The sequence below is a fragment of the Bombus fervidus genome, chromosome 9, assembly GCF_041682495.2.
Source record: "Bombus fervidus isolate BK054 chromosome 9, iyBomFerv1, whole genome shotgun sequence".
Lineage (NCBI taxonomy): Eukaryota > Metazoa > Arthropoda > Insecta > Hymenoptera > Apidae > Bombus > Bombus fervidus.
In genome coordinates, this window is record NC_091525.1 from 12,558,389 (window position 1) to 12,583,116 (window position 24,728).

General features: G+C 30.2%; 7 protein-coding genes across 10 annotated transcripts; 4 read left to right on the plus strand and 3 right to left on the minus strand.

Moving 5' to 3' along the window:
- Nucleotides 1–71: 71 nt before the first annotated feature.
- Nucleotides 72–2,371, plus strand: LOC139990880 (succinyl-CoA:acetate/propanoyl-CoA:succinate CoA transferase). 2 transcript variants are annotated; one of them, XM_072010458.1, is made up of 6 exons: nt 72–401; nt 504–656; nt 736–975; nt 1,049–1,453; nt 1,541–1,807; nt 1,948–2,371. In XM_072010458.1, exons 1-6 carry the CDS (start codon nt 233–235, stop codon nt 2,136–2,138), a joined length of 1,425 nt encoding a protein of 474 aa, XP_071866559.1. In that variant the 5' UTR covers nt 72–232; the 3' UTR covers nt 2,139–2,371. The 2 variants fall into 2 exon arrangements, with proteins under 2 accessions (XP_071866559.1, XP_071866558.1); XM_072010457.1 differs by having other exon boundaries at nt 1,049–1,807.
- LOC139990883 (TGF-beta-activated kinase 1 and MAP3K7-binding protein 1) lies at nt 2,339–4,440 on the minus strand. Of its 2 annotated transcripts, none has more exons than XM_072010461.1 (7): nt 4,312–4,440; nt 4,162–4,241; nt 3,851–4,088; nt 3,625–3,757; nt 3,312–3,552; nt 2,978–3,234; nt 2,339–2,913 (listed from the first exon to the last, which is right to left on the minus strand). In XM_072010461.1, exons 1-7 carry the CDS (start codon nt 4,341–4,343, stop codon nt 2,464–2,466), a joined length of 1,431 nt encoding a protein of 476 aa, XP_071866562.1. In that variant the 5' UTR covers nt 4,344–4,440; the 3' UTR covers nt 2,339–2,463. The 2 variants fall into 2 exon arrangements, with proteins under 2 accessions (XP_071866562.1, XP_071866563.1); XM_072010462.1 differs by having other exon boundaries at nt 4,162–4,236; nt 4,312–4,383.
- Nucleotides 4,441–5,129: 689 nt separating this feature from the next.
- On the plus strand, nt 5,130–7,042 carry LOC139991110 (uncharacterized). Its single transcript, XM_072010923.1, has 4 exons — nt 5,130–5,459; nt 5,637–6,049; nt 6,112–6,324; nt 6,397–7,042. The coding sequence occupies exons 1-4, from the start codon at nt 5,145–5,147 to the stop codon at nt 6,911–6,913; spliced, it is 1,458 nt and encodes a 485-aa protein (XP_071867024.1). The 5' UTR covers nt 5,130–5,144; the 3' UTR covers nt 6,914–7,042.
- Nucleotides 7,043–7,342: 300 nt separating this feature from the next.
- Nucleotides 7,343–11,672, plus strand: Med28 (mediator complex subunit 28). Its single transcript, XM_072010467.1, has 4 exons — nt 7,343–7,747; nt 7,858–8,212; nt 8,275–8,453; nt 10,218–11,672. The coding sequence occupies exons 1-4, from the start codon at nt 7,688–7,690 to the stop codon at nt 10,434–10,436; spliced, it is 813 nt and encodes a 270-aa protein (XP_071866568.1). The 5' UTR covers nt 7,343–7,687; the 3' UTR covers nt 10,437–11,672.
- LOC139990879 (cytosol aminopeptidase) lies at nt 10,892–19,918 on the minus strand. Its single transcript, XM_072010456.1, has 8 exons — nt 19,759–19,918; nt 19,276–19,391; nt 14,215–14,378; nt 13,943–14,117; nt 13,537–13,864; nt 13,214–13,482; nt 12,954–13,132; nt 10,892–12,877 (listed from the first exon to the last, which is right to left on the minus strand). Exons 1-8 carry the CDS (start codon nt 19,840–19,842, stop codon nt 12,651–12,653), a joined length of 1,542 nt encoding a protein of 513 aa, XP_071866557.1. The 5' UTR covers nt 19,843–19,918; the 3' UTR covers nt 10,892–12,650.
- On the minus strand, nt 14,277–19,134 carry LOC139990877 (E3 ubiquitin-protein ligase COP1-like). The gene is made up of 2 exons (XM_072010452.1): nt 19,062–19,134; nt 14,277–18,722 (listed from the first exon to the last, which is right to left on the minus strand). The coding sequence occupies exon 2, from the start codon at nt 18,490–18,492 to the stop codon at nt 16,378–16,380; it is 2,115 nt and encodes a 704-aa protein (XP_071866553.1). The 5' UTR covers nt 18,493–18,722; nt 19,062–19,134; the 3' UTR covers nt 14,277–16,377.
- A 2,410-nt stretch (nt 19,919–22,328) lies between the features above and the next one.
- Nucleotides 22,329–24,674, plus strand: Fbxl7 (F-box and leucine-rich repeat protein 7). 2 transcript variants are annotated; one of them, XM_072011212.1, is made up of 4 exons: nt 22,329–22,421; nt 22,508–22,629; nt 22,966–23,438; nt 23,526–24,674. In XM_072011212.1, the coding sequence occupies exons 3-4, from the start codon at nt 22,979–22,981 to the stop codon at nt 24,293–24,295; spliced, it is 1,230 nt and encodes a 409-aa protein (XP_071867313.1). In that variant the 5' UTR covers nt 22,329–22,421; nt 22,508–22,629; nt 22,966–22,978; the 3' UTR covers nt 24,296–24,674. The 2 variants fall into 2 exon arrangements, with proteins under 2 accessions (XP_071867313.1, XP_071867312.1); XM_072011211.1 differs by having other exon boundaries at nt 22,330–22,421; nt 22,966–24,674.
- Nucleotides 24,675–24,728: the final 54 nt, after the last annotated feature.

Sequence of the window (24,728 nt, forward strand, 5' to 3'; positions counted from 1 at the left end):
ATTGAAAAATCGAATACCGATAAATCCGACATTCAAATACTAATCGTGGAGATGGTAACGGATCTAATGTGATTTGACGTAAACTGACATTTAAGATTAAAGAAATTCTTTAGATTATGTGTCATCCAAATTTCGACGTAATTGCCGTATATACTCTACTGCATCAACAAGCTTTAGCAAATTTTAATCGTTTATATATTTTTTGACGTCTCATATATTTTCTTTTATCAAAATGTTTGGACTTAATTTTCGTCGAAATTTGGAGTCAACATTTAGCAAAATTTTACCAACAAAACCCTTTAATATGTGCGGTGTGAGGCATATACGAGAACCCTTACAACCTTTAAAACGATGTCCACGATGGGTTTGCGTAGAAGATGCAGTGAAAATTATCAATTCAGGTAGGTATTTAATATTGTATGATTATCTTTCTTCCATACTTAAATAGGTTTATATAAATATTATTTTATGACTAGACATACATTAAATTCATGTTATTTCAGAGCATCTTGTTTTTATACAAGGAGGTGCAGCAACGCCTAATGAATTAATACGTGCTATGACTGAACATGGTGTTTGTAATAATTTACGTGGAGTACGTTTAATTCATATGGGTCTCGAGGGTGATGCACCATTTGGAAGTCCTGAATTTGAGAGTACAGTATTTTATAATTTAAAATATTAGACATAATCGCTACACTTTATTATGTTCATAAAAATATAATTATCTTTCAGAACATTTTAGATCTATAAGCTTTTACATCAGTGCTAATCTTAGAGAGGCTGTTAATGAAGGCAGAGCAGATTATATTCCAATATTTCTTCACGAAGTACCAAAACTTTTTTACGAGAAGAGAATTATTCCAGATGTTGCATTAATTCAAGTCAGTGTCCCAGATGCTCGTGGTTTTTGTTCTTTAGGTGTAAGCGTGGATTGTACGCGTGCTGCGATTAGTTCAGCCAAAGTTATTGTTGGTTAGTAAGCATTTGGCAATAGATAACTGCTACATTTGAATAACAATAAAAATTTTTTTTTTTCTTCATTCAGCTCAAGTTAACGAACATATGCCAAGATCATTTGGGGATACTGCTATTCATTCTAGTCATATTGATTGGGCTGTCAAATATGATTGTCCTTTACCATGCGTAGCTAGTACTCCACCAAATGAGATTGAGCAAGAAATTGGCAAGATAATTGCACAAAGGCTAATAGATGATGGAGCAACCTTACAACTTGGGATTGGTAACATACCTGATGCTATTCTCTGTTCTCTTGGTAATCATAAAGACCTGGGAGTCCATACAGAAATACTTGGTGATACAATGGTAGATTTAGCAGAACGAGGGAATATTTCAAACAAAATGAAAATAAAGCATAGAGGACGTACGGTCAGTTCTCTGGCAATTGGTACGAAAAGAGTATATGACTTCCTACATAACAATCCATTTGTAGGTGTGTACACTCATAATTTTTTTAAATTATTAATATATACAAATTTCTTAATTCTGCAACTAACAAAGTATTTATGCGTTTATGTAGAAATGCTTGCAATTAATTACGTAAACGATCCTCGAGTAATATTACAGCAACCTAAAATGACAGCTATTAATTCTTGTATAGAAATGGATATTACTGGTCAAATATGTTCAGATAGTTTAGGTTGTAAAATGTACTCTGGATTTGGTGGCCAACTTGATTTTACTCGAGGTGCAGCATTGGGCCAGGATGGTCGAGGAAAAGCCATAATTGCGTTCCCTTCAGTAACAAGTAAAGGAGAAAGTAAAATTCAGCCAGTAATCAAACTTGGTATGAAAACGAATTTTATATCAACCATTTATGAAAAACAATCATTTATTTCGATTAAAATGAATGTTTAATATAATAGTTTGTAAATACAAAAGAGTCATATCGTCATCATCTAAATACGATCGAAATCTGTTTCATAGGAGGTGGTATCGTGGTAACGAGAGCACATGCACACTACATAGTTACTGAGCATGGTATAGCAAATCTTTTTGGTAAAACGTTACGTCAAAGAGCAAATGCATTGATTCAAATTGCTCATCCTGATCATAGAGAATGTCTCGAAAAAGCTGCATTTGAAAGACTTAAATCTAATCCAACGAAATATTTATAATTTATATGTAAAAATTATATAGCTTATAAAATTTTGTAACACCATTTAACGCTCATTGCAAAAGGTTTTTTACCTTAATGTTTGTGTTACAAAATTTTTCCGTGAATGTCTTTTTTGCATAGAAAAAAAAATGAAATGAGCAACGAAGACTTATAATTGTTATCATGAAATTTGTTTTTACGAATCACTCGTTATACACATACAATTTGAATAAATAATTTATTTATTTCTAATTCTTATTTAAAAGACAAAGTAATATTTACGTATATATATACATACAAATGTGATTTTTTAATTTATAGATATAGCGCACACTTAATATTTCTCAAAAATTGATACCTTCTGGTAATGTTCCTTCTCGCCGTCTCTTTTCAACATTTTCATAGTATTCAGAAAAATTAACATAAGGCTTAATTCTAGAGTTTTTGTTTGTCGATTTTGCACCAGAAGGATACATATCTGATGTTGATGAAGTTTCAGTTGTTGAAAAATCGGAATTTTCTTCTGTAACGCTTGTACTTGAATATTCGTTCTCTAGCATTGTTGTAATCTGAGCAGATTCTACAATTGGGTTAAATCTGACTGATTGATTAGTTGGACTTTTCAATGCATGAGGAAGCGGGAAATTAAAATTTCGTACGAGAAGAGTTATATCATCTCGTTTACCAGTTGTTACTGTACTTTGTAAATTACTCATATTAATGTCATGATGAATTCTTACAACTTTATCTACAACAGCTTGAGCAACTCCTGTTAAAGTGGATTGTGCCTGAAACTGAAATTTATTTTGTGAGAATAAGAATATATTACTGTATGTATGATCAATAATTATTTCACACCTCTTGAACTGCAAAATTAATTAATTTTATATTAACTTGATCAACTCCAGTTACTTCCTCTAATGACTTATATAGACCACGAGACATAAGCAATAAAAATTTACAGGAGTCATCAAGTTCTATGCCACCATGAATTTCTGGTTCTGCAATGACAGGTTCTGCTGTGGCAGATGCTAATTCTTCAAATTCTCTGTACCCCCCTTTGACAAGATAGTTCCCAAGACAACGTGTAGTTTCCTGATTTCCAATACGAGATCCTTTAACATAAATTATTATTAAATACCCCAAAAATTGAAGAATTATATTAAAATTAAATATTGTTTTTAAAAATTACCTTGCCTTATAGAATCAATATCCAATTCTAAATGAGACAATCTTAACAATTCATCTTCATTCCTTAAGTCATGATCTACACTTAGTTGTACAACTCTCAACACTTGATTAGCATCTGTTTTGCATAATAAAGCTCTACTGTCGCCAACATTAGCAACATATAATTTTCCACGATATATAAGAGCTACAACTGCACTAGTTCCTGCTGATAGCTCACAGTTTAAAGCATTTAACTTATCAACCTAATAAAATCTTAAGATGTAAACAATATTTGATATTTTCAAAATTCGTATAATATAATATACTTAACCAACCAAATGCGGGAACTTTTGATAAGTTTCATACGAGTTTAATCCATCAGGTATATCAAATTGCAAACTGGTCCGTTCAGCCAAAAGGTCTCCAATAGAATCTAAATATCCTCTTTCCACAGCTATAAACGCCTGTCTATATTAATATATTCCACAACTTTACTTTTCTTACAAAAATGTAATAGCCATAATTTACAATCTTCATTACAGCTGTACTTTACTTTATTACCTAAGAACTTCTTTAACTTCTTCATCTGTTGATTTACCATTTAATTGTCCAAGTAAAATCTCTGCAGCCATTCGCTGCATAGCAAAATTTGCGACTTTTGTGCCTTCATGCCCATCAAATACTCCATAAAGGAACGTTGAATCGTCATAGCGACAATGAAAGCTACGATCTTCAAATGGATGTTCCTCCTGTCTATATCCATCCTCACGATAAATTATATTCGTAGAAAATCCTACACCTAATAAAATATTTGAAAGGTATAAACATTAAACAAGATCGTTTCTAGGTTATGTTATTGAATTTTTACGCACCAGATTGTTTACATACTGGCAAATCATCCGTCCAACTATACTGAGTATCCTGAAAAGGTATCAAATTAGGGCGTTCTGCCCTAGTTGGCATTGTTAAAGAAGATGAAGTAACTTCAACAAAAATTTCAATTGATATACATGTGGACTTACGTTTCTAACATATCGACTGCATATCGATTCATATCAACTAAATATATCGAAAAATCCACAACAATCGATTAAATTAATTTAAATCAAATATTTCAAAAGGCAATACTTCTATTATTCTTCAATTACTATATTTTATTTAAAGCTTTTGTTATCTATATTAGTTAATCCATGGTTATCTATCTATCTATCTATATATATATATATATATATATGCGTATAATATAACGACACATTTATATAATGTACAAGTTATTCAATAAAAATATATGTATATGTGCACGTAAAAAATTTACTATTGCTTTACGAAATGGATTATTTCAATTCTTTCTTTTCCTTCATATTCCGATAAGTTTATCTTTTATTTCCTATGTATTATCACAGATGAATATGTATTATTTTGTATTTTGTAAAAGTTTTAGTTTTTTAGACAACAGGTATATCCTATGAAAAACAAAAGCAATTCTTATTACGAACTTTTATCCTACCTGCCAAATTATATGACGTCCCGACCAATTAATAGTAAAAATTTTAGTAATTAATAAACAATTAAATTAATCGACATTAAATATGTGACAATTTTTAATCGCATCGTAATGAATCATGATTACAAGTCTTACAAAACACTTGGTAGTATGAAGATGTAAAAAGGCTCTTTTTAAAATATCAATCAAAGTAATATTTATTAACAGAAGGAAATAAATTATTCAACAGGTTATTGCATATAGAGTATTCTAACGGAAATATTTTTCTGTGTTTTTTGTTGTACAAAAAGTAGTTATGTGATATTAATATTAATATTTAATATTTTTTACTTTTAATTTATAAAGGAGAAAATGATTCGACGGCCTCAGTTAACAAGAACTGAACAACTTCGTCAGGCCAAAACTGCATCACTTGTAAGAGATATCGAACTAAGGGAAGATGCAGCATCCAGACACCAAAGAGACTCATTCAAAGTACGCAGGAGGATGGTTAGACCTGAGCCAAAAAAAGTAGACTTCACTAAACCAGGAATGACTAAAGCAATGCTAGCTAGAGTAAAACATGCTGAGAAATTTAAAGAAGAATATGAACGTAAGCAAGAATCAGTTACATCAATTCGAACACCTAAAAGGACACCTGCACCAATAGGAGGTGATGCCAGGTCGCGATGATAGTTAAATTTGATTGTAACAAACAACATGATGGATAACAAGTTCCTCTCTCTTTAATTTGAATTATGTTTCTCATATCATATTTATTTCATAAAATATTTCACAAAATATTAAATAATATAACAAAAAATAAATTAACTAATTCTGCAATTTCCATTACCATATATTTAATGTATAAAATTACTATGTATAAAATTACTTCAAATTAGGATGGGCAGGGAAAGAACACCAGGTAGAAAGACTCCGCACAGAACACCAGCTACAACTCCTCGAAGAGGAGTCTCACCACCTAGAAGAGAATTTGAAACTGTAGCCAGTCGTTTACCTTCTCCCATAAAAACTCCAAAGACACCAAGATTACCTGCAAAAGCTCTATCTAGAAAAACTACTGAATTAGCTAAAATGATGAATGCTGATATAATTCAGGCTGATCCAATTGGTGAAGGAATAATTAGTAATATTGTGATACCTCCTGGAATAGTGAGCGAAGATCGTACTACCATTGTTAATATATCACAACCACCTGTGGATCCTGAATCAAAAATAGTCTCACAAGTGGCTAATCGTTCGATTCAAGTGATCAGGTGATTTCATAAAATTCTTTTCCCTTTGGTAATGATAACATGACATATTTCATCATTGATAGTGAAACTCTTGATGAGCAAGATGCTGCTGAATCTGCAGCGGTACAAAATAGATTAACAGAATTACAACAAGCTAGAAGAGATTTTGTTATTGCAGTTGCAAATGTTGGTGGAAATGCTCTTCATCTTGAAGATGAAAGTCGTCCCACCACTGTTCTTGATTCTGCTCGTATATCCCCTCCACATCAACCTACTCCACAAAAAAGGATTATGCGGTAATATGTTAAATAGAGCACAGTTAAATAAAATTCTTATAGCTATTACATCTAATAATGGTATTTCTATAGAGTCCCTGAGTTAGAGGACATTGAATATACTATCGATCACCCAGATATTATTGCTGCACGTGAATATATGCAAAAATTTAAAGCTGACATGGAAGCAAGAGAAGCAGCTAAAAGAATGGAAGAAGAATTTGAAAGAATAGCAGCAGCAGAACATATGTCAGATGAATTAGATTTAGATGTTCCTTTTGAAGAAGAAATTTACCAAGAGAGAGATATCTCTTGGGAAGAAGATGAAAGTGGCATGGCTATGCCTCGTCCATCTAGAATGAAAGCTCAAATTTCTCCTATTCCTAGACAACAAAAACCTTATCAATATGAACCCTTTGAACCAGAACAATTAGAAAAATTCTTTGATGTTCAAACTTATCCACCTTGCCCACAATGTGGGCCACCACCAGGTAGAGAACATTTACATCCTGACTTGTGGGAATTGGAAGACCCATGGTACAAAAGACCTCCAGAACCTGATATGCCAGATTTAATAGAGTTTGAAGAATCTGACTTAATACGTTTCTAAAGTTTACCATATACAATTTTTTATAACAATTTGTTGTAAAATATTGATATCTAATATAATGTATAACTACTACACACATGTAAATAATAATAATAGTGATAATTATTTTTTAATAATACAATGTGTAATCACCAAAATTTCATATTTAACAAAAGCTGTTAAACATAAAATTTTATATTAATTAAAAAATGAAAGTCATTCATAAATTTATGTTTGTGTAATATCATTTATATATACGTAAAATAGATTTTTATAACTTGTATTTTTCAACTAAATTTATGCATAACTGATGTAAATTTATTGATAAATATAGCTAATCATCGATAACTAATAAAATACTTATAAAAAAGTAAAAAATGTAATATGTAATGAAATTACTGATGATCAAAATCGAGATATATCGATTATCGCGTACTTGAAATGTTACTTTAACTTGCTTTGACTAACGTGGTAGATGTAAATACATGGTAAACAAGTGCATAAGATGAGTGATCGACAAATTTAGTAACATGTTTCGCTACTCTCACTATTTCGATTTAAAATTGAAAAAATTATCAAGAACTTTCTGTGCCGAATGTAATATTTATTAACAGTTGTGCGTGAAATTTTATTTAATTATGGAGTTCTATTATTATATTTATTTGCTTGACACATGTGCATATCTATCGTGGACTTAATTGTACATATTTCAAATATTTATAATGGACGTACCCTAAAAATTAATTAATTATAATTGACAATAAATTATATTTATATATAAGTACTACGAGTATAATGGCGACACCCACTAACGGTAACGGTAATCTCATCGACGAATTTGAGGAAGCATTTCAGGTATGATATAAGTAATATCTTTTAATACAATTTTTTAAAACGATATTTTGGCAAAATTACAGATGTTTTTTTTTCATTCGTTTTGTTTTAATATAAAATACACTTTGCAGCAATGTTTGAGTATATTAATAACGAAAGACGAAGGGTTAGGAAACAATGGAATTGGAGTGTCAGGTGGTTTGACTGTGGATAAAGAAGAAGCACGTAGTGAAGTTGAACAGGTCACGCTAAGATTTATAGATCTGGCAAGACAGATGGAAGCTTTCTTTCTGCAGAAACGATTTTTATTGTCTGCATTGAAACCAGAATTAGTAATAAAAGAAGATATCAATGATCTTAGAGTAGAATTAGCACGTAAAGAAGATCTCATAAAAAGGCATTATGACAAAATTACAGTATGGCAGAATTTATTAGCAGATCTACAAGGCTGGGCAAAGTCTCCAGCTCAAGGTCCAGCACCTAATGGTAAGAATCATAAAAAAATGTTAAGGAATGATAATATAGTAAATAATTTTAACGTACTTTAGGTTTACCAAATGGTACTCAAACTGGACAGAACCAACAAAGTGCCAATGGAGGTGGAAATGCAACGATGCAACAACAACAGCAAATATTACAACATCAGCAGCAACTCCAACAGCAACAACAACAGTTGCAACATCTACAACAACATCAAATGCAACAGCAACAACTTCATCAGCAACAGGTATTTAAGTAATACCGTTACGAGCAAAGCTGAAACTCCTGTATTCAGGCAGCTGTCTAAAATTAGCGTTGAAAAATTTTTTTTAAAATATCACATGCAATTTAAAAAAAAAAATGTGCGGCAGCGAAAATTGTATATTTACAGAAAGCTACTTTTGCTGTAGCAGTTATAGTTAGAAGTTACATTTTAAATCATCAGTCTTTAAGATCTATCTCACTTTAGTTGTAAAAAGAATTCAAACATTATCAATACTGTAAATTATTGAATTTGTTTATACAAAGTATTGAAGTTACACATACACGTATATCACAAGCTTATTTATACTCACCGTAATGTTCTCATTTCAAAATGGTATATTTATTATTACTAGATTTCTATATTATTTGTTACAATTTAAAACTGAATGAATATTAATGTTGGATGATTGTATGTATCTGTGTGTATGCATGTGTGTGTGAATGATAAAATGTATATAAATAGATTAAATTATGAAGTAATCTTTTTGTGATTGAAATACTTATCAGAATTTTAGAAACTATTTTTGCTCCTTTTTTTTTTGAAGTAACGGCTATTCAGGACACAAAACATTCAGTCCTATTGCACAAAGGCAACGTGTATCAGTGTTGCATATAATCAGTGCCTTATATAATTCCTATCGACAGAAATGTAATATGTAAGAACTAAAAACTTGAAGTGCTTTTAGTAGCTGCGATATAAAATTATAAAAACATAAATTTCATTTATAAGAAAGGAAAGTATTAAATAGATACACTTACATAAATATGTTGTAAAATGGTGCCAAAATAATTGCTATTAAAATGTGTACAAATATTTAGCCAAAAACTGATATAATAAATCTGATAATGGCAATAATAAAAGAAAAATAAGCATATTACTTTTGCTTAACATTAATAGCACACCTAATAATCCCTACTACCTTCAAACATATTAGGAACAGGTAGTGATACTTCAAAAGTATATCATTTCATAATTATTCAAAATTAAACTATATACCCCACAAATATGTACACATCTGTTTATAAATTTTCTTTCATATAACATAGTATAATTATTTATGTCACATATTGAAAATTGTTATAAATTTGACATATTTTTCAATATTTGTGAATTTCCTTGTTTATAATACAATGAATATCTTCTGCATGTAAACATGTATGCATGTATTTTGCATCAATGTAAGAGCTACCAAGGAAAGACATATAAAACTTAATTTATAGTAAATTATGAAAATTACATGTCAAAAAATTTATTTTATTTATTCTTAAAAATTTTATGAATTGACATGTACTTTTTTAATATAATGTTTAGACATAGTATTGAATTAAAATATTGCAGCTATTCATAAAAGCGAAAAAAGATTATGCCATTTTACTTATGTTTTTACATGCAAGTAGATGTTTGCAGAATAAATCTCTATTCATGGCAAAAAACATTGTGCTTTCTTTCATTTCCCTAATTACTGTTCCTAATACATCCTACTGGCTTGTAAGGATCGGAACTCTTAATTTCACTATAGACTTACATATTCAAGTATATTGCATGTGTGTTTCATTTGTGTACAGCATTTCTAAGATTTTCATCTTTTAATCATTTCACTGCTATCTTTGATCCTCCTAAATGCTTAGTTTTTATTTAGCATCATTTTCTATGATACAATAAAATTTATGTTCAAAAAATTGTTTATATCAAATGTATATTGATAAGAATATAATGATAGAATATATATGTGACGTAAAATTGCAGGTACAACAAGGGTCTGGTGCACCTCCCACATCGGGTCTTCAAGGAGTTGGGGTGTCAGTTGGACAACAAGGAATGTTCATGACACAAGGAGGAGTAAGTGTGACTGGTACACGGGGTGGATTTCCCGTCGCAGGTGTAGGAAGTAGTGCTCTCCAGGGTCCTCTCGCTTTCCTGGAAAAGACAACGAGCAATATAGGAATGCCCGAAAGGCGGAGTTGACGCGGAAGGGGGAGGGGCCGGGGTCGGGGTCGAGGAAAAGGCCGAGGAAGAGGACGAGGCGGAGGAGGCAGTTTACCTCCGCCACCACCACTTCTCGATACTTCGGACCCGTCGTCGTATGCTGCTGCTGCCGCAGTTGCAGCTGCTGCGGCAGCGCCCCTTCCCTCTCCACAGCAGCAGCCTCCACCATCTTGTACATGAATATATTTACAACAAATTAATTTGTTATTGTAAGATATCGTTCCTATAACTAAAATTATTGCGGTCGCAGAAAATTGTTTTCGATCGTATAGGTTTATACTATCTTTAGTAAAAGGGAGGAGCGCATTGTTAAGTTAATGTTTAGTACGCAATTTTATAATATGGTTATATAAATATGTACATTAAAAAATATGCGTGATGCATCTTAATTAATTATTTAAAAAGAAAACAGGATTTTAATTAAAAAATGATAATTAAATAATGCCAGTTTTATTAAATCGTATATCAGTATAAATAATGAACATATAATACCATTCAGTTATTTCTGGAAAAATATTTTGTGTTCATTCTGTAAATTGCTGACTTTTTGCTTTGGTATTTTATATTTTCTCTTTATGTAATAATAACTGGAAAATTACATAAAGAACATATGGTGTATTCATGAAATAAAATAATCAGTACATATGTCCTTTTAAACTGTTCAAGGGGATGAGCAGCAGAAACTGTACATAAGAAAATTGCAATGGTCAAAGCGTTAACATAAATTTTACATGTACATAAAATTAGAAGTACGACTTTTCATACAATAAGTCATATTGTATTTTATTATATTAAGTTCAAATAGTTATTAACACCCTTACAAATTACGTGTAATAGTTTACACGATATTGATCAAAATTATGTATTTTAAATGCAACACAAATAAAGTATAAATTGCCCAAAATTTAATATACCTCCCATAGATATATCTCTATTATATTAAGCTATACTTTGTACAAATTTAGTATATTGTATTCTATTCTATACGACGTCGTACAATCAGACCTTTTTGATATTGTTAAATCTTTCCTATTCCTTTGTGATTATTGGTAGTCACTGACACTGTCTTTAATTGTTTCAGTAAATGTAACACACCTTATATAATGTGAATAAAGCGAGCTGTACAAAAGAAGATTCACCATATTTGTACTAGGTATTGCTGTACTGTAAAGATATAATTCTGTACACAAATACAATGACTACGAATTTTATAAATGGCATGTGATTCGATTTTCTTATACAACGTTATTCACTTAAGTTGGAAACCGCGTTCGCGAGAACATATGAGAATGGCAATATTATATATTTACATTTACTATTACAATCAAATGTCGTTCGCCACCTATGAGCTGTTGCTAGAAGTATAATTAGGCGAGAGACAATGCGGTTTGGTAATCGCCGAAGGACTTCAAATTTTGCGTTGCAATAAGGAGAAGACGATTGCTGTCTGATTTTTAATTGTTCTGCTGTCGAATATAAGAATAAAGTGAGTGATTGAGATACAAAAAAACATCTTATGGAATTTATATTTAGACTGAGTATTTAAAAAAAACAGAAATTAATTAAACCCTCGCAGCAATGCCTGAATTGGAAGTTGTTTATGTTAGATGAATCTGATGGCAGATGAATACAATTGTAAGTAAAAAAATTACATTTTAGTTAAATTTCAGGTAAGCAAAGAACGGTTGATTACATGTAGGACAGAAGTGAATACGCTTGCTTGCTTCGAAGTTTCGGGGGCACATAGAAACATGAAATTGTCAGACAAAATCGCGACACTTGCTTTCTCAGCGACGGTCTTTATTGTAATGTCAAATTTAAAGTACTTCTAGCAACAGTTTATAGATTACGAGCCATATTTAACTGTAGTAATAAACGTATATGTTACACTGTTACTATTCTGATATGTTCTCACGAGCGCGGGTTCCAGGATAAGTGGATAACTCTGTACATTCCGATGCATGTACTTAATTCGTTGTATCGACTTTAGTCATTTTGTATAAATGTCAGAATGTCAAACGGGAGGTAAGCGTGGATAAAATATATGTATATATATATAATATTGTGTATATGTGTATGTATATATAGAACAAAGTTATATATACATATATATACATGCGTGTATACATATATGTATACGTATATATAAAAATAGATAAACTTGCATCATACAACTTAAAATAGTTGTAAATTTTAACACAATGCCTGCAAAAACTGGATCAGCGTGCGGGTCGGACGACCTGCCATTCCAGCTGGTACATATGGTAACTTGTCAGGTCCAGGGCCCATTACTCCTGCAATATCCAAATGCATCCATGGTGTATTGTTCGAGATGAATTCATGTAGGAAAGCAGCAGCTGTACATGAACCACCACCTTTCGTTCTCGCAACATTTCTTATATCAGCTGATTTAACTTTTTCTGCAATTGATACCATAATATTCGATATATTACTCTTCGAAGTTAAAAATATTTATTAATTGAATTATTTTCTTACTTGTCATTTCATCTGTGAAATGCTGCCAAAGTGGAAATCTCCATACTCTATCACCAGTAAGAGTGCCTGCATTTCTTAGTTTTTCAAACAGTGAACTATTGTTTGTGAAAACTCCAGTTGCTGCTCCTCCTAAAGCAATTCTCATCGCACCAGTTAGTGTTGCAAGATCCAAGATAAAACTGTACATGAAAAGTACTTAATAAAAATATCTATACTACTGTATCAATTGTTACATATTTCCTAATTGATGCAACAGTTACCTTGGATTAAATTCTTGAGCATAACAAAGTGCATCCGCAAGAATAAGTCTGCCTTCCGCATCGGTGTTATCTACGATAATACTCTTCCCATTCATTGCAACTACAACATCTCCTGGTTTAGTTGCAGTTCCAGATGGCAAATTTTCAGTAAGTGGTATCAAACCAATAAGATTCAATTTTAATTTAAGTTCTGCAGCAGCTCGAATAGCAGCTACTACACATGCAGCACCAGTCATATCAGCACGCATTTCGTCCATATCAGCTGGAGGCTAAAGTTATATAATGTTATTTACACTAAATGTATTAATTTACAATTACTTTACCTTAAGACTGATACCGCCAGCATCGAAAGTAACACCTTTTCCAACGAACGCAATTGGTTGATGACCGCCACTACTACCACCTTTGTAATAGATCTCAACGAACTTCGGTGGCTCACAACTACCATGAGATACACTAAGGAAAGAACCCATCTTTTTCTCTTCTGCCCATTCTTTATTATGAACTTTTACAGTAATTCCTAATTTAGTGAGAACTGTCTGTACTTCTTCCGAAAATATTGTAGGTGTCATTAAATTGGCTGGTGTATCTGCTAAATGGCGTGCCCAATTTTGAGCCTGAGCTTTAATACTCCCAATACGCCACTGTTCCCTTGAAAAAATAATTTTCTTTACACTACCATAAAAATAAATATACAAAGAAAAAAAAATGAAAGAATGTATTACTTACTCTCCTTCTTGACCATATAACGAAACTTTCGGAAGAATTTTCTGTTTTTCTTTATTTTTTGAGCCTTGATAGAACCATGTTGATAATGTAGCTCCTTCTGCTGCAGCCTCAGCATCTCCTAATGTTTCTAGATGTATGTCTTTTATTTCAACTGCATCCAATGCACGACATCCAGCTAATATAGCATTATAACATTATTATTAAAGTATAATGAAAAGGATGTTCCTATCACTGTATGTAAACACATTGATTTTTATATAAAGAATATTTACCTGCTGCAGCTATACGTATGTTTTCTTTTCCCTCATGTATTTCTTCAAGCTGATTAATGCCAAGATTCTTTTTTCCAAGACCAACAACTGCAATTCCAACGTAATCCTTCTCATCCAAACCCCAAAATATTCTAGCGTGACCTTTGGGAATTTTTGGACCTGCTCTGAAGTGGTACAAGTATTGAAATATTATTTAAAATCATTTATCCAATAAAATGTATATTATTAAGACAAGAGGGGGAATGTATATATGAAATTTAAAAAATTTTTGAAGGACATACTGAGACACAAGTTCATGAATTTATTTCTTACAATAATTCTAGGCATCTTGGACATCTATTAGCACATGCTAGAGCATCTGCAATTTTAAAATACAATCTGAAAATATACTATTCTTTACATATATATATACATATATATACATGTGTGTGTATATATATATATATATCCTAGAACATAGTCCTTTAAAATTATTCTAATGCCTCTAACAATCGTTCTAATTATTAATTAGATTAAAATTACAATTATTTTTCACGATATTATAACTATGTATTAACTCACAACTATATTCTCTGATCTATAGTGGAGACAATTGATTTGCACTCATAATACATTAATGGTAGGCATGACAATCATTTCCAATGTATTTTGATATTAATAAGAATTTATAACAATAAAGAATTATCTTCGAATATAATGCAGTACAGTGTAGCACTATGTTCTTATTACCAAAATTTGATTCTTCATTTATGTATATATACAGATTTAAATATGTAGATTTTCCATGGGGTTTCATATTTGTAACATTGTTTGCTTAAATATTATTATGTAAATTGTAAAGAAACTATTAAAAATTGACACATTGATATTTAGAAATATGAGCCATCTTATACTTAAAACATACTATTCAGAGCTAAGTAAAATAACATTTAATAGAAAATAAATTTTTCTTCTTTCTTCAATAGAATTATTACATTAAATAATTGGTATTATTTTTCGCGGAAGTTATCATTAATTGTAACTATGTATAATTTATTTATTTCTAAAATAATGAACATGCCTTTATAATTAAAAAATATTAACAATCTACTACTTTTCATCATAAATTCTGTCTTTCCTTAGCTCTGATACTAATATATAAAAACAGTGATTGTAACACTGATAGTAGGAACTTAATGCAATTCAAGCACATTTACTACTTCCTTACTGATGTGATGTTCTTGGCACACATTAAATTGAATTGAACAGATATTATTAACATTGTTTGTGATATCAACTTATACATTTCTACTGTTCTGAATTTAATAATCTATTAGGCTACTTTGGCAAGATTTATTATAAGAAACACTGCATGTGATCAAAATTACATTCTTATAAGACGATTATTATAAGCAATTTAAAATATTTTTCCTTTTTACATATCATTACAAGTCACAAAAATATTTTCCACATCGTAAAATGTTTAGAATAATGAAATTTTATATTTTATTTAACATTTATAAATCATATTTATTAAACTAAAAAATCTATATTAAATATTAGACAACTTATAAGATTTAATTATAAACAAATATTATTACTATATAAGATTAATTATGGCCAAAAACAAAAAGTGAAAAAATACGGTTAATAATAATATAATGGTAATGAAATTCACCTAATAAAAATGTTTTATTACACTAAAATTGTGCTAATAATTACTGTGCAAATACATTAATTTAAGGATATATAAAATATAACTAAATTATATAATGTTTTAGAAGGCCATTTTCTATAATAAAAATTATTAGATGCACGCGTATATCATTAATATATTTATATGAACTATTTATTATTAAAATTCAGTCTATTGTTAAAATATATCTAAACTGCAAAACAATTAAATAAGTGTAATACAAGTAACAGTACCCATATGTTTAATAAAAATATGAGAGAAAAGTATTTGTGCTGCTTGATATTCAGAGTATTACTTTCTCAAATAAATCAGTCTCTAACAATTTCTATATGTAGAAGTTTTCTCAATTTTGCTTACAACAAATTACTATAACATTTAAAATAAATTTCCACTTCTCGTTGTTATTTGTGTCTAAGCACTTAATCGAATAAATTTCAAAATATATATATATATATATCTGCTAAAGATTATAGAACTCATAACTAATTTTAAATTAATTCTAATATTTTAATAGTCCCTTGAGAATTTGCAGCTACCACAACATTGGACATTTGTTTCCAGCAAACTGCAGACACAAATTCATTCAGATCTTCTTCTCTTCTTTCTTGTATTTCTAATATACTTCGAACAGCATCAAATTTATATGAGAACAATTGTTTGGAAAGTCCTTTGTAGTACACATAAAGTGCATTATTTTCTGACCCACATGCTACATAATCACCGTCGGTAGTAAGACCTATAAAATTCTTCTCGTTTACATGTCCGACGAATGAACGTAGACAATGTGGATTATTGATATTCCACATTTTTAATTGCGAATCCGTGCTTGCAGATACTATTTCTTCTTTGTTAATGAATTTAACATATGAAACAGCTTTACGGTGGCCTTTAAAAATGCAGAGTGCTTCCTTCATATTACGTAAATCATAATAATGGACACAATGGTCTGCAGATCCAAATGCCAAGTGACATGAACTACGTGGGTTAAATTTTACACAACACACATTAGCTTTTGCTTCTAAAGAAGCCACGGAATGATCATTGTTCAAAGACCATAACTTCACTCTAGCATCATCTGACCCTGATGCTATAAGTTTAGTATCTACATCATTAAAATCAACAGACCAACATCTCTTTTCATGTTCTTGAAATGTTTTGGTTCTCTGACAAGTTGCAGCATCCCATACTGTTACAATTCCTTCATAATCAGATGATGCTAGCATTCCTTTATGAAAGGAATTCCATGAAACACATGATATTTTGGAGCTAGATACCATTTCAACACAGGGGTAATGTATATCTACAGTGTCTCTTATTACAGCACTATAATCAAATACTTTTATACGTTTTGTAACTCCAGCTATAGCAAAAAATTCATTATCTTTATCGAATTCAATGCTTGAAACAATAGTGGAATTATTAAAAATATCCGACGAATAATTCAAAGTCGCTAATGGACGTAATGCTTTATATCTAGAGAATTTAACAAGATTTTCTCTAAAAACATCAAGTCCTGAACTAGTACCTTGCCATGAATCACTTTGACTGTGAGATTTATGCCCAAGGAGTAGTTCCTTAGCACGAGAATCGAAATAGCATTGAACAAAATCATCAAAATGAGCATGCATCCTCTTTCTACGTACAGCTAAAGTAGATCCTACTGCATAATCATTTTGTTTTTTACTTCCTGTAGGATTAATAAATGTTTCGCTTCCAACAACACTTGCTTTTTCATTTGGTTTTACCATGTTTGAATCAATTATATCTATAAGACCAATCATTTCTTTTCTTATAGCTGATACCTGTGCAGTATCATTTTCACTGGATTTTTTCAAATCTTCTACTTTAGGACATTTATTTTGAACATCTCTTAGAATATTCTCAACTTCTTCCATATCCTTCTTAATCAATGCTATCTCTTTTTGTAACTGATTCTTTTGTTCTTCTTTTTGCTGCAATAGATGCTTCAAAAATTCATGTAGCAATTTATTTTGTGCTGTACATGTTTCTGCTTCCAGTAAATGTTTTCTTTGTGTTAGTACTTCTAGCATTACATTTACATCTGGTAATGTTAGATTAGCACTTTCTGCAGCTATAATATCTCTTAAACCATCATGTGGTGGTATAGATAAATCTGTACTTACTACTCTGTGTCTACCATCAGCTGCATAAGAAGATCCTAATTCAGCAAGACCCTTAATTCTAGTTTTATATTTTGATATCAATTCATGTAATAGAAAGTTTGGAAAAATATCATGTTGAGTTAACGCATAGCTACACTTTGGACAACGGCCATTGGCTTCCAAAGACTTGATTATACAACGATAACAAAATGTATGACCACAACGTGTGATATGAGCTTCATCAATTACTTCAAAACAAATAGGACATAGATAATCATTATTTTTATCTTCAAGTGTACCACTAATTCTATGAAGAACATTTGCTGAGTGATTCTGTTTACTCATTCTACCACTACATTCACCTATACCTCCGCTGCTTCCAGGAATATCATTTCCCAAATTACTATCATTGATAGCTGACATCTTTTTCCTCAATTGAATAATATTTCTTAGAATACATTTAATTATTTTCAGATACATCTGGCAATTTTAATCTGCTTTTTTAAATCTCATACTTTTTAAAGTTTTGTATGAGCTCTTCCAATAGATGATTTTACTTGATTAATAACCGATCTATAGAAATAATTACTTTACAAATAATATACTGTTAAAATTTTTTATATAACAAAATATGTGTCTGGTAACTCCTTCTGTGCAGCGAGTTTTGCTTCATATCATGCGTACAATATCGTCTCTCAGTCTAGTCTCTCCTGAAACAATGAAAATAATGCCAGTGAGCTCATAAGACATAAATTTCATTTAAATTCAATTTTGTTAAAAGAAAATACTTTATGTAAACTTTTCAAAAGAACAAAGGAAAAGCAATTCTGAATATTATATATAAAAGCTCAGGCAGCATTATGACAATTGTTTCAGGCTGGAACTATGAATAAAAGATTTAATATTCATTAATGTTAATCCATATGATATGCAAAACAAAACTATAGAAATAATAATATGTAAAACTATACTTTGTATAGTCACTTATCATATATCAATGTCATTTACTATTTACATTTGACTTATCATGAATTGATAAAAGTACTTGCTTGATTTGAAGGAAAACGGTTCAATCTTAGGTATACGGTACTTATACCTGAATTATGGACACACATCTATGATCTGGTTTCACATATTATATGAAAAAAAAATATGTTTAGTAAAAAGAATATTAACACAGATTTTTACATAAATATGTGATACAAAAAGATCTGATTACGGTACAAAATATGTTATAGATCATTAATAAAATTTCTAACTTACAACAAAATATGTTTTTGCAGTTTTCCTTTAACTAGTTCATCATATTTAGCCGCTGTGGGAGTCAATGAAACGTTGTTTTCATCTTCTGCTTCGTATAGACCGAGCACCAATCCTTTCTGTTGGAAATTTAGATATCAGAAATTAAGTATCGAAGTATAGAAATTTTAGAATACGACACAGTACATATATCGAATCATAGCCTCACAAAACAAATTTATTCGTTCTCCTCTCGAAAAGTTTTCTTTCGATAAGAAAAGAAAAAAGCGAAAGGAGAAAATTCATAATACATTTTTCAATAAAACTATTAATAACTTGTATATCTCAATCAAGTATTTCTCCCACTTCTCCTTCTACGATGCTGAATACCAAACTGAAAATTCTTCGTTTCGGCAATTTCTTCGTAAAATAGACATATACCACTTATCTAATAAAATAATAGCAACGAATACTATTCGATTAAGGAATAAATAACATTATAATTACCTTCATGGTCGAAATGCAAGATAAGAAACGTAACTGCGAATTTCCGTATTGTAGACCCTTACCCCTGATAAGAGACAATGCCATAATTTGTTCAAGAGAGCACTTAGGTGTGATATATATACGTATGACTATATAGATATATATATATACCTGTGTGTACATATGCGAATGTATGTGTACGCATGAACGTGTACACACTGTGCTAGAAAGATACGATATCTATATAGATATCTTGGTCACTTATGTTATAGATTCGCGACTCTAATGCCTCGTGTAGCATGTTCATGTGGCGACACCAACTTCCGTTTAGTCATCTCACCTAAAAGTTTGCTTCCGGTAAAAAGTTTTTCCGCTAAAAGATAAAATAGCCAAGCGATTTCTGTTTCCAAAAAACAATTGCAATTCTATTGCATAGTAAAATGTTTTTTTTTCTTCTTCTTTTTGAGCTATCGAACAATTAATGTTAAATTAGATATTTTGTATAATTTAATTATCAGATATATAGCCTTAATTTTATTCGTTCATATTTTTATGAACTAAAAAAAATGAGGATTTATTTCATTTACTAAATATTATGAGTATTTTATTTTGGATATTTATATATTTTTGCATATTATGTGCATTATACGATTTTTTGCATTTTTAAAGTTATAATATTAAACATTTGTAATAAACATTTGTATATAAGTCGCTTAAGTCGTATATACATTTATTTAAATTATTGAATCCCGCGTGCATTTACAGAATAAACTTTCTACTTATTGTGTAATACAAATTATTAACTATATATATGTGTGTGTGTGTGTATATATATATATATAATTGAAGACAAGATGTAATAAGTATTACTGAACTATTAGGACAAACAACTTCTTGTCATTCAGTAGATAAAGTCTGCAATTAGCACTGTTATTTAAAACAAATATATTACATTATCTTTACTCATTTTTTATATAGCAAAAATTTCCAAGGATTACGAACAAACAAATATTTCAAATACATTCAAATGAGTTCAAATGATTCAGTGGATTTGGAAAATTATTTCTTCCAACTTTATATTTATTTTCCTATAAATACTCCATTTTTAGCGGATATTTCCGCTATTTCTATAAGCTATAAGCTATAAGCTTATTGTTTCCCATATTTCTTATTACTTTTATGTTATTCTAATTTATTATTCTATTATTCTATTATTCTATTTATTGTTCTAATTATTCTAGTTATTATTCTATTTAAAAAACTTTCTATTACTTCCAATAATTTGGAGTGTGTTTTGTCAAATACATTTTTTTTACATTTTGAATTAATAATATAAATCAATATGTTTTTTGTGACGATTTTAATAAAGAATTAAATAAATCAAACTAATTGATAGAATTAATTTCTATATATTGAAATCTTTTTTTGTGTTCATAATTTGTTATATATAAGTTCCACATTCCAAATATCTTCCCATATCTGTTTAATGCTTTTGCTTTAGTAGTAACAAATTATGCAAAATTATGCCAAATTATGTCTTCAAAGATTGATAAATAGAGTTTAAACACATATTATGTTTAAAACTGGTTATTGTCGCATAGGAATTCAAATTTGAAACTAATATCAAGTACATATATATTACATATAGCTTTGAATATGGTAATACATTCATAAAGATAAAGTTTGTTAAACGAGGCTATGTTTAATCTAAGAAAATCTAACTGAAGACTGCAATAAAAATTTATTTATTAAATTATCCAGAACCTGATGAATTATAATTCGCAAAAAATAATACAACAATTTTGTTTGCGTTTCATTAAATACGTTAATCTATATAAAACATAGTATCTACGTTGTTCATTTCTTATACATTACATTTTTATAAATAATAAATCAGTCTGAAGAAAAAGCAGCTGGTAACTTTTCTTGCTCCTTCTAATTCTTTAATCTTTCGCTAATCTTCTAAACTTCTTTTTTTGATTTCATCTTCGAAGTTACTTTTGTTCTTTACGGTCTTTGACATAACTACATTGGCTGAAGTATTAGCCATTTTGATAAAATAGTTATAATTAAATTAATATTAACTTTATAACAAACAACTGTTGAAAGTAATCTATACGTATAATAAAATTACATACTATATTTAAAGCATGATCGTACACATGTCGCACAAGGCGTGTATGATGTATACATAATATACAATCGTGTATAGAATTATAAATGTTCAAGGTGGATTTACAAAATTCTTTAATTGCGAAATTAAACCTATTAAACCTGCGATAATTATGTAATGTTTTCTTTCAATACAATTTTGTAATTATATTGCATACATATTTTATAAAAATTGTAATATACATTTCATATACAATTATAAGAAATTAACTTAATGGTACAATTTCACATTTACAATGGTACATATTTTGTACATTTTTACTTTATTTTATATCGTGATTTATTTAAAAGAAGTGAAATGTAAAGAAAAGTACAAATTATTATAAACTGCAAATAATAAAAATTTATATTGAATTTGTACTGTATAAAAAAATGTTTAATATCATAAAATTGATTGATGAAAATCACCCTAAGAAGGTCTATTTAAAAAGTGGGGATTTATCGACAATATTGGGGCCTTATAAATAAGCATATTTTGAAATTAACATTTTAGCCGCGATTTGTAATTCTGAGTATGTAATTAAGTAATTTTAAAGTTCAGGTATTAATTAATATTTCAAAAAATATTAATATGTTGTAATTTTATTATATGAAATAGCTACGATCTCCAGCTGGTTCAAGAATTGGAATATAAGATCAAAATGGAGGCAGTGCCAAATAGATCGATATTGTTCCGCAATGTTACGTATTGTTGCTAATTTTTCTATTTGTCGCACAATAGTAAGTAAATATTTTTTAAAATTTGCTCAGCCCTAAATTATGATGTTTAATTTACTTAATAATCTAATTAATTAGCTATCGATATACCCGCGAAATTTAAGTCCTAACGCTATATATAAAGCTATTTTTTTTAATTTCTAAAACTTATTTTTATTTTTTAACAATGTATTTTTTCTGGTCTTATTTAGAAGTGTAAATATTATTAAAATATATATAGAATATAGATCCAAGTATAATATTAAAATAACAAAACATAAAGAAATTATAATATAATTTTAATTAACTTCTTTGATCTCTATACAGTTTAAAGATACGTTTTTATTTTTTTTAATTCAGAATAGAGCATGGAATGGATGGATCATGTCCACTTCTCCTTCCATCCTTTGGGGAAAAGGACAGCTCTGAAAGAGAAACTCCATATTCATCCCAAAAGGTTGGTCTGTACAGACCAACATCAGATGCAATTGACCTAGGATATCATACATTAGATAACAATGTTTGCCGTTCTACGTCTTCATCAGCAGTTATATCAGTTCCAATTAGACAACAAATTCTATTACAACAGAAGTGCATTTATGCCGTGGATTTGTGTCAACTGGATGATACTTTATTATTGAAGATATTTAGTTGGCTTGGTACCAGAGATCTGTGCTCTGTTGCTCAAACTTGCAGGCGTCTTTGGGAAATAGCATGGCATCCATCTCTTTGGAAAGAAGTAGAAATACGTTATCCCCAAAATGCAACAGCTGCTTTGAATGCCTTAACCAGACGAGGATGCCACACTTATATCCGTCGTCTGATGCTCGAAGGTGCTGTTGGTTTAGCTGGGATTTTTGCCCAATTATCATTTTTAAGTTTAACTTCATTAGTTTTACGACATTCCCGACGCGTTACAGACACAAATGTGACAGCTATCTTAGATAATTGCATACATCTAAAGGAATTGGACTTAACAGGATGTGTCAGCGTTACAAGAGCGTGTAGTCGAATAACAACATTACAGTTACAATCATTAGATCTCAGTGATTGTCATGGTATGGAAGATTCTGGCTTGGTACTGACACTGTCTCGCATGCCACATCTTGTTTGTTTATATTTACGACGATGTGTGCGTATAACTGATGCCAGTCTTATAGCGATTGCTTCCTATTGTTGCAATTTGCGTCAATTATCTGTTTCTGATTGCGTAAAAATCACAGATTATGGAGTACGCGAATTGGCAGCACGTCTTGGTCCATCTTTACGTTACTTTTCAGTGGGAAAATGTGATCGGGTGTCAGACGCTGGTCTGTTGGTTGTTGCTAGACACTGTTACAAATTGAGGTATTTAAATGCCCGTGGCTGTGAAGCACTTAGTGATAGTGCTACGTTAGCTTTGGCACGTGGATGTCCGCGTTTAAGAGCGCTTGATATAGGGAAATGTGATATTGGTGATGCAACTCTTGAAGCCCTTTCTACTGGATGTCCAAATTTGAAAAAATTATCCTTATGTGGTTGTGAGCGTGTCACAGATGCTGGATTAGAAGCATTAGCGTATTACGTACGAGGATTGAGGCAGCTCAATATTGGCGAATGCCCGAGGGTTACATGGGTTGGATACCGAGCAGTAAAACGTTATTGCCGTAGATGCATCATAGAACACACAAACCCTGGTTTTTCAAGCTGATTGAGTCTTCTAAACCATTCTTTATTAATCTTATTTACAACCTATTTATTAACCATACTTATCTTAGTACTTATTTAGATACTAATTTGTAAAAAAAGCGGTTGACCAGCTATATATATATATATATATATATATATTATATACACGCACACATATAGATATATATTACGTTTCACGTGTTTATATATATTATATATATATGTATGTATGCGTTAGGCATATATATTATGCGGTTTGTAATATGCGAAAACGCATTTTTTGCTATTTATTGATTTTATAACTTAATACACGGAAATTAATAGCAAAGTTCCATGTAATTTGTATATTTATTTTATAAATAAAAGCCTTTTAAATAAATTTTACAAAATTGAAAAAAGTATGCTGATGTTCCGTAATTTTTCACCAAAAGTAATTTTAAACGGATATTGATAAT